Source organism: Microcebus murinus, chromosome 4, assembly GCF_040939455.1.
Source record: "Microcebus murinus isolate Inina chromosome 4, M.murinus_Inina_mat1.0, whole genome shotgun sequence".
Lineage (NCBI taxonomy): Eukaryota > Metazoa > Chordata > Mammalia > Primates > Cheirogaleidae > Microcebus > Microcebus murinus.
The window spans coordinates 76,657,668-76,667,988 of record NC_134107.1 but is presented as its reverse complement, the minus strand read 5'-3'; the positions used below and the strand labels follow the sequence as shown (position 1 = coordinate 76,667,988).

The 10,321-nt window shown below is 38.0% G+C and overlaps 1 protein-coding gene across 1 annotated transcript in view; it reads right to left on the bottom strand.

The window, feature by feature from the left end:
* Positions 1–848: 848 nt before the first annotated feature.
* The window catches only part of PIWIL4 (piwi like RNA-mediated gene silencing 4), a 41,410-nt gene continuing 31,937 nt past the window's right edge, over positions 849–10,321 (bottom strand). Inside the window, exons 16-20 of the mRNA XM_076001300.1 lie at positions 5,520–5,590; positions 4,288–4,441; positions 2,402–2,527; positions 2,144–2,291; positions 849–1,429 (exon numbers count right to left, since the gene is read on the bottom strand). Of these exons, the coding sequence (XP_075857415.1) occupies positions 1,313–1,429; positions 2,144–2,291; positions 2,402–2,527; positions 4,288–4,441; positions 5,520–5,590 (616 nt within the window). The 3' untranslated portion in view covers positions 849–1,312. The remainder of the gene's footprint in view (positions 1,430–2,143; positions 2,292–2,401; positions 2,528–4,287; positions 4,442–5,519; positions 5,591–10,321) is intronic.

Genomic DNA, 10,321 nt, shown 5'->3' with positions numbered 1-10,321 from the left:
GGGAGACTGAGGATGAGTGACCGATGCAGTAGGAGACAAACCAGGAGAGTATGTTATACTACACACCAAGGAAAGAGTGTCTCAGAAGGGGAAATGATCAACTGGGTTGAGTAGGATGAGGACTGAGAGCTGACTACCGGATTTAACAAAGTGGAGGTCATTGGTGGCCTGGACTAAGGCAGTTTTCATGTAGTGGTTGTGGTGAAATTCTAACTGGGGTAGAGAATTGGATACCTCAAGCATAGACTCTTCTTTTGAGATTTTTTTCTGTAAAGAGGAGCAAAGAAATCGGGTGGTAGCTGGAGGGGGAAATGGTTTCCTTTTTAAGATGGGAGAAACAACAGCATATTTATGGTGCCAATGGGAATGATCCTGCGGTGAGAGAAAAACTGATGATGCAGAAAGGAGAGGAGAGAACTGCTAGAGCAGCATCCTTCATAGGTCACAGGGACCGGGATTTCGTTCGGAGCCTGACAGGAGCACAGATGTGGTGTATTTACAGTAATGGGGAGGGGCCGGCAGGGTCTATGGGCACAGATGCCCCTAGGTGAAGAATGATCTAGAGCCTGTGAAAGTTCTCTTTTGATAGCTTCTTTGTGCTCGTGAGTAGAAAACAAGATCATCAGTAAGAGTAGTTGCTATTAAGTGAAATAAACTCCCATCAAGAGAACAAGTGTTAAGTTCAGATTCAGAACAGAACTCAAAGATTGGTGGTGATATGGTGTAATGGGTAAGAGTCTTTGCTGAAAATACTTAAATGATGAAGTTCACATGTAATGTCAACTTAAAATTAAAATAACAACAAGCACATATGTGATGCTCTAAACTTTATTTTCTAATAACTCTTTAAACGACTCTACAAAATGCTCTGTAACTTTATTTAAGAAAGCCTCTGCAAACTTTAGGGTGAGAATTAGACTCCGTTTATCTAACATCAAAATATCACACACTTTTCTTTTTTGTGTCTTTTTCTTTTTTTTTTTTAGTAGAACCCAACTACAACATGGTATAAACATTTATTTTCTTAGAGAATATTTAACTTTGTGTAATTCTTTATAGGTGATGGAATATTTTAATTCCATATACTACAATGAGAATGGACCTCCAGCACATAACTCTTTCAAATAAAATAACATACAATTGTTTTGAACGGTTTCAGATTAAGTTGTTTTGCTTTTTTCCCCCAATAGTTGAGAGACTAAAAGCTCAATCTCCTTTCCCCAGTCACAGCCTTGAGCTAGTGGTAGATTTGCACAAAGTATATCAACAATTCCTTGGATTCTTCGTTCATAGATGCCAGTGGTTCACGTCATCACAGGTAGAAGAGACAATTGGCTAATTGCAAATTTGGTTCTTTGTGGATGCTCTGTGCCACCAGAAAGGTCAGCTTGTGTGCATACAGACATGGTGCTGGGACACTGACCAAGCCCTGAGGAGGAGAAAGTATTGATAATAAGCAAGAAGATAACTTGTTCTTCAAAGTGATTTTTTTTTTCTGAGTTTTTTCATCTACCGGTCACATAGACAATAGAATGGGTTTCTGGGTAAACAACAACAAAACTCAACCAACAAAAGGCAACCTCACTCATTGGGAACTTAGGCTCACCGGGGAAGATGGAGTGGAGGGTCACTCCACCGGCTTTGTGGTGCTGGGAGTGGGGAGCCATCCAACTTAGGGCTATTCTGTTTCCCATGACCTCATGCTCCGAGGGGCTCAGGACAAACCTTGGCCTTAGATCTGAGAGCAGCTCTGGGTCTATAACACACAGGAACACGGGGCAGACCCATGCCTGTTAGCACTTTCCCACCGGGCACAACATGTGCGTTGGTTTCAACTTCCTCATCTTTACCACGTAAATAACAATACCCTGATTTCTTCCCAGACTTGCACAAGATAATGTACATAATAAAGTCCTCTGGAAACTATAAATATTGATCTATTGTAATAGTCGTTGCTATTTTATTTCTATGACAAACTGGGTTCTTCCCACTGTGGACTTAAGTAGCCATTCGTTCATTCATTCCTCCCGTGAGAAAGTCAGGTATTGTGTTAGTACCCAGAGATACACAGGTGAATTGCACACCAATTCCTAGGTGGGAATCCGGAGTATCACACTGACATAAGTAAACAGCTTTCACTCACCGGCCAGTTGTAGTACAGGTGGCACAGTTTGAATGTAAGTCTCTGCATGTGGTCGGGTTTCAAGCCATTGTCATCGTAGATAACGTTATAGTAGGTGGGGTTAACAGTGCCCCGATGAGCTGCCTGGCTGATCAAGTAAAAGTCATACCTGCAGGGGAAATGGCATGAATGTGGGAAAGGAGGCAAACACAGCAAGGACAAACCTAAGCAACACACAATGAATGTTCTGTTAAAAATGGATTTTCCAATGGCACTTGCCATTCCGGACGCGTTGCTTCTGAATCCACAACAGTGCCAAGCGGGGGATTCTGTACGGTGCGGTTCATTTCTGTGAAGAATCGTGGCATGCACTTCTTCCTGATCACAATCACTGACAGTCTGGAGCTTAGAATCAGACAGGCAAAAAATAAAAAGAGGAGAATAGAAACCAATCCATGCGGCTTTCTATTTTTTTTTGTAAGTTTAAAAATGAAATAAATAGAAAATCATTAGAAAAACACTGCAAAACAAATAAAATAAAAATCATCTACAATCCCTCCTTCCCTAGAGACACATGCAATTTTTAAACTTAGGAATGGTCCTCACTTATTGCGAAAGTGTGCTATGCCAAGTCATTTGCCTACTTTATATCATCTAAACGGGGTGGGAAGGAACGGTTAATAGGACTATGAGCTTCAATTAGCAATTTTGCAGAAAGATTTTCCAGAATTATCCATGGAGACCAGATTTATTATTTTCATTAGCAACAGTCACCCTATTTTCACCTTACTCATTCTCTTGATTTCATTTCTGAGTAGCAAAGGGAGAAGCACAAATTCCTTTTACTCCTCAAGGCATCCTTTCTGCATTACACAAAACTCATGCCTGGGGGGACAAATGGATCAAGCAAATATCCATTCTGGCCAAATGCTGAATGGCCAAGTGTTAAGTGTTTTGTAAAGCCAAGGCCAAATCCAAATATTCTTCGCCATCATGGAAGGAACCTCTGGGATGTAAGGACCACTGTGAAGTTTCATTTTAAGCATTATAGTTATTTTTTTTATGTTATGAATGTTTTGATCTTGAAGCTGATGTTATAGTGCAAGAAAAGTAACTCCTTAGCACTGCCAGCTGTTAAATTTGCTCCTGCATCCCTCAGTTGCACACTTGGGATTCTTAATAAAAAAAAATTCACCTGAGGTCAGTGGGGAGCAAGGTATTTTGGCTCCAACAGTGTGGACAAAGCTTCAGGTGATGTTGCCATGAAGCTATTAGGCTGTCCTCCCTCTCTAACAGTAAGACTCAGCTCCTTTGTGACTTACGACGCTTTGGATGATGGTGGTGACAATGGTGTCAACCTACAGATGGAGCTCTGTGTACAGCTTAGAATAAGATACTTTCCAGATATTTTTAGGAACCAATTTAGGATTAGTGTCCTTCCCCATTTACCATTTTTAATATTTTTTCTGCACTTGCCACTTCACATAATCACTGAGGCAGATTTTGTACTGACTCACCAAATTTTAAAATGTAACAACAGAGCAAGGTGCTTGGTGTTTAAGATGATCTGATTTCCATCTGCAGCTCAGCTTTCATGGTACTCAGACCCTTTTGAGAACCTTCCACAGACCTTAAGTGCACATCAATGCCTGGAGTTCAGAGGCTTCAGTTCTGTACGTCGACTGGGGCCTCAAATTTGAAACCACAGCTTGTTTTTTTCCATGGCATATTAGTATGTAAGAAGCATCTGCACTTGCCAGCAGCCCTGCAGGTTTCCTGCTGAATTTCAGTGTCAGATGCTCTGAAGCATGCCTTCCTTCCTTCCTTCCTTCCTTCCTTCCTTCCTTCCTTCCTTCCTTCCTTCCTTCCTTCCTTCCTTCCTCCCTCCCTCCCTCCCTCCCTCCCTCCCTCCCTCCCTCCCTTCCTTCCTTCCTGTTCCCCCACCAGGGCTCCCAAGGCTTACACCACCCAGGCTATTTGTGTTAGACCATCCCAACTACCCTCCAATTTTAGAGCAATTCATACAGCTCTACTGACATGATGCAGAGACAGAGCAAAACTTAATTGCATAAAAAATAAAAGTTATGCTCCCATACCTTGTGTATAATTGTTACACTGAATGTGCTGTAATCAGGAGTGTGGAGGAAAGAACAATAATTGAATACCTGGTATTTGAGCTGGCTTCTGTCACACTGGTCAGCAGCTGTGGGACTTCATATTCAACAAGTGTTTTCAGTTGGCCATCCCCGACACCATCACGGTACACAATTATCCGAGCCGGCAAATCATGATTGTACTTGTACCATTTGTTGAGTGCTCCTGCAGAATTTGGTGTTAGTAAGGAAAGCATGACGTATGCGATGCCAAGAAGAAATAGCATTCCCATATACTGCAATGTTTAAATAGGTTTGGTGTTTCAAACCACTGCAAAATAGGGTAATACACCTTATTTGGGTTATATTTGCAATAATATAAAATTGGGTAACCTTAGGGAGTATTCCTTTGTCTCTGCTATTTGGGGAACCATAATGGTTTCTATGGCATAATATATTCTTAAACTTGGCATATCTCTTTAGTAAAACTTTAATATTTAAGCAATAAATTAAAATGTAATTCATGCAATAGACATACAAATGCCTGAAACCAATTTAATACTAATTTACTGTCTTTAAGTCTTTAAATCATCTCAATAGTTATGAACTAGATAATTTTATGTCACTTTCTTCCCTAATGAGAATAAATACAAAAGCATAAGGGAATGACTTGGCCATTCCTCTGAAAACATCTCTTCACAAAGACTCACCCAACTGATTCCTGTTCTCACAGGAAGGATATGAACTCTGAAAACATTTCCACCCACTCTACCTAGAAAGTCTCTAAAGAGCAGAGAGACCAGACTATAACTTTCACCCAGCAGAAATTTGTAATGACAACTACTAAAAAAAATTACCAAGTTCCAAAGTGAGAGGAAACTGAAAGGATGTAATAATTCTTCTCATGTATATATTGCACAATTATTTTAGAAGAGTTTATTGTCTAGGAAATTCATTTTAATTTGATAGAAGGTAATCATACACATAAGTTCATTATCAACATGCATCACAGAATTTGCTTTTTTAGGAAAAAAAAATATTTCCAACCCCTCAAAGTTTACAGATGGGAAAAAGCAGATCAGAAGAGGGAGGTGCATGCACAAGTCACACTGCTAGAGGATAGCAAAGCCAGACCTGGGCCAGGGCTGGTGAGGAAGCAGAAACCCTAGATCTGTCTGGGTGACAGGTGACACAGACAGGCTTGGGGAGTTTGCTTCCACCTATCTGGTCTGCTATAAGCACGGGGACTTTGGGTCTGAAGCAACAGTCCTTGGAGCCCACCCACATTGCCATATTTTCAGTACCAGTCATGAAAACTCTTAAGCAATCTGCCACATCCGTTACTGTTCTCTGAACAATACAGCGGGAAAACCACCTAAAGTAAGCAAAGGACAAAAATAGAGTTCAACTTCAAAATTCCTGCTATAAACAGTCATTAATAGTAAATTTAAAAATAGACACGATTAAAAATCAACGTTCATAATTTTGTGTATGTTACGTGATCACAATTTATTAAAAAGAGACATATCTAGGTTCAAATCCTGGCCAGGATACTTACCAGCCATGTCACTTTGGTATGTAAACCTAAATCTCAGTTTCCTCATCTGTACCAAGGAGATTTATACGATAGTAAGGCAGTTACTACCTTATAGTGTTGTGGTAAAAATTAAGTTATGAATAGATGTAAAATACTTGGCACAGTACTAATAGTAAATACTAATAAGTAGAAGCCACTATAATATTTGTATGAAGGAATGTATTAATTTAGCAGATCTTCTAATTTCAAAATATTCAAAGATTTCTCAAGTATAAACTTCCGTTTCTATAGGTGAGCCTTTTAAATTTGAAATCTTAATTAAGTTATCTAGATTTCAGAAGAAAATTCTCTTGCTAAAACCATTATTTAATTAAAAGCACTTAGAAAATAAAGGTAATGACTTAGTGGCAAGTATGTGCCAAGATTATTACAGTTCTCTAAACACATGCAACAGTAGTAACACAGCCGGGTGCACATCTGTAGTCTCAGCTACTTGGGAGGCTGAGGCAGGAAGATAGTTTGAGCTCAGGAGTTCAAGGTGCTATGATCCATGCCTGTGACTAACCACTGCACTCCAGTCTAAGCAACATAATATGACTTTGTCTCTAAAAAAGTAAAAAAAAAAAAAAAAAAGACAGTAACATAATTATGATGCTAACAATTGGAAGTCCTGAATGATGTCAGCAAGATGGCAGAATAGGAGCTTTCTACCATCATCTCCTCTTCAGAGCATCAGTTTTGACAAATACTCATGGATAAGAGTACCTCTGTGGGAGTCCAAGAGCCCAATGGAGAAGTTCTAGTACACCACTGAAGTAAAATATCTAAGAATAAATGCACTAAAGAGGGTCACACAAACAGATTCACTTTACCTATGTCACCCCTTCCTGAGGGTGGCACAACTCAGTGCCAGGAGAGACCTCCCCATCTCAGCCCATGATTTTTGGATGAAAGTGAGAATGCAGTAATGAGCACCTAGCTCCCCCAGCCATACAGGCTGCAACCCAAGATGCCCACTTCTTTCTTGCCTCACTCACAACACCAAAGTAATCAGCACAGCTGAGAGGTTGGGAGAGTCTGGGAGCAGGGAAGAGAGGCTGCAGACCCTACTAACCACTCCATAAATGCCATCAAGAAGCTCACCAATAGGTGAGGGGCTTAGGATGCCTTGCCTACAGATGCCGCAGTTGATTCACAGGCACCCCAAATGTTCCATGCATCTCACCACCAACCTTGCCCATGCTGGCTGCCCAAACATGCTCCTGCAGACAGAAAGTGCAAGCATCTCACACAGACAGCTAGCTCAGTGCTGCAGGACTGGGAGAAGGCACACAAATTAGCATTTCAGGGAACTACCCTAGGGAAAAAAATAGGAGCCTCTCAAGAGCTGGCCTGCTTTGCAGGACTGAGAGAATACATGCAATTTTAAGAATTCCCTTCAAGAGGGAACAAGAAGTGTGGAATGGGTAGAAAAGTTGTGAGAGAATCTCAGAATTCCTATCTGGGCTGACTGGTGAAGGCTCTTCTCTCCCAAAGCTAGCCAGTAAAGACTAGAGAAAGTGACATTTTTCAAATGCAAAGACAGCAATGTAAGACTTCAAGGAACATGAAAAAAGTCAAGTAAATACGATGCTACCAAAGAAATACAATAATATTCCTGTAACCAACCACAAAGAAATGGAGATACATGAACTGCTTGACAAAAAATTCAAAATACTTGTTTTAAAGAAGTTCAGCAAGCTATACAGAAACAAAGACCAGTCAATGATTTTAGAAAAACAATATATAAGCAAAACAAAAACTTCAATAAAGAGCTAGAAAGTATAAAAAAGAACCAAACAGAAATTCTGGAGCTGAAGAATAAAATAAATTATATAAATGCAATAGAGAGCATCAATAGCACACTTGATCAAGTAAAAGAATCTGTGAACTTGAAGACAGGTCACTTGAAAATATCCAGTCATAGAAGAAAAGAATCAAAAGAAATGAAAAGAAAGCCTATGGAATTTCTAGGACACCATCAAGAGAGCTAACATTCCCATTATAGGAGTTTCAAAAGGAAAAAAGAGAGAGAAAGGGGCAGAAGGCTTATTTAAATAAATCATGGCTTCAAATTTCTTAAAATCCAAGGAGAGAAGGGGACATCCAGGTACCTGAAGCTCAAAAGTTCCCAAACAGATTCAACCTAAGGAAGAATTCACTTAGATACATTACAATCAAACTGTCAAAAATCAAAGACAAAATATTAAAGGCAGCAAGAAGAGGGGCTTATCATATACAAGGGAATCCCCACAGGCTCTCAGAAGAGTTCTCATCAGAAACTTTATAGGCCAGGAGAGTGGAATGATACATATTTTTTAATGTACTGAAAGAAAAAAACTGCCGAGAATGCTTTGCTTGGCAAAGCTGTCCTTTAGAAATAAAAAAGGTATAAAAACTTCCCCAGACAAACAAAAGTTGAGGAAGTTCATCACCACTAGGACTGCCTTACAAACAAACAAACAAAAAAAGTCCTTTAAGCTGAAATGAAAGGATGCTAATTAGTAACATGAAAACATATGAAAGTGTAAAACTCACTAGTAAAAGTAAGTATATAGTTAAATTCAGAATCCTCTAATACTAAAAGGTGGTGTCTAAATTATTTATAACTCTAGCATAAGGTTAAAAGACAAAAGCATTTAAAATAACTATAGCTACAATAATTTGTTAATAGATACATAATATAAGAAGATATAAATGTGACATCAAAACCATAAAATGTGGTGGGAGGAGTGCAAGTGAAGTTTTTGTATGTGATGGAAGTTAAACTATTATAGCTTAAAATAGACTATTATAACTGTAAGTTATTTCATGTAAGCCTTATGGTAATGACAAAGCAAAAACTTATAGTAATATCCAAAAGATAAAGAGAAAGGAATCAAGCACACCATTACAGAAAACCATCAAATCCAAAAAAGGACACCAAGAAAAAAAATAGACAAAATATCTACAAAAGATCCAGAAAACAATGAACAAAATGGCAATAGAAAGCTGTTATCTGTCAATAATTATTTTAAATATAAATAGATTAAATTCTCCAATCAGAGCACACAGAGTGGCTAAATGGATAAAAACAAAGACCCAACTATATGCTACCTACAAGAGACTCAGTTCAAATTTAAAAGCACAGATAGAAAAAGTGAAGGGATGGAAAAAATATTCCATGTAAATAAAAAACAAAAGAGAGTAGGGGTAACTAAACTTATACAAAATAGACTTTTGCTAAAAAAAACTTATAAAGACAAAGAATGTCAATGTACAACATAAAGTGGTCAATTCATCAAGATGATATATCAATTCTAACTATATTTATGCACCCAACATCAAAGCACCTAAATCAATAAATCAAATATTAAGAGATGAAGAAATAGACAGCAACACAATAATTGTAGAGGACTTAAATATACTACTTTCAACATTGGATAGATTGACCTGACAGAAAATCAGTAAAGACACACTGGACTTGAATGACACTTTAGACCAACTGAAGACTTAATCCAACAGCAGCAGAATACATATTCTGCTCAAGTAAACACAGAACATCCTCCAGGACAAATAATACCAAATCTTAACAAATTTAAGATGATTGAAATTATATCAAGCATCTTGTCTGACCACAATAGTATGAAACTAGAAATCAAATATGTGGAAATTAAACAATACACCCATGAATAACCAATGAATAAAAGAATAAAAAAAGAAAGTAAAAAGTACCTTAACACAAACAAAACTGGACACACAACATACCAAAACTTATGGGATGTACAAAAGCAGCTCGAATATGAAAGTATCTAGTGGTAAATGCCTATACGAACAAAAAAGAAAGCTCTCAAATAAACGATCTAAATTTATACCTCAAAAAACAGAAAAAGAATAACTAAGCTCAAAGTTAACAAAAGGAAGAAAAAAATAAAGATCCAAGCAGAAATAAAATAGAGGTTAGAAAAACAATAGAAAAAAATCAACAAAACTGAGAGATAGTGTTTTGGAAAGAAATAAAATTGACAAACCTTTAGCTAGACTAACTGCAGCTGGCCTTCTTTATCCATGGGCTCTACATTCAAGGATTCAAACAACAGTATTTTCAACAGTCTTTTTTGATGCATGGTTGCTTGAATCTCCAGGTGTGGAACTCATTTGGAAATATGGAGGAGGACTGACTGAAGAACTTGAGCATCTTTGGATTTTGATATCTACAGAGGGCCTGAAACCAATCCCCTGTGGATACTGGGGGACAACTATAATTTTTAAAATAAGAGAGAGACAAGACTCAAACAAACAAAATCAGAAATGAAAAAAATGAGACATTACAGTGAATATTACAAAAATACAAAAATCATAAGGACAACTATGAATAGTTATACAGCAACAAATTGGATAACCTAAAAGAAATGACTAAATTCCTGGAAACATTCAACCTACCAAGATTGAATCATAAAGAAATATAGAAAATTAGAACAGACCAATAATGAGCATGGAGATTGAATAAGTAATCAAAAATCTCCAAATGAAGAAAAGCCCAGAACCTGA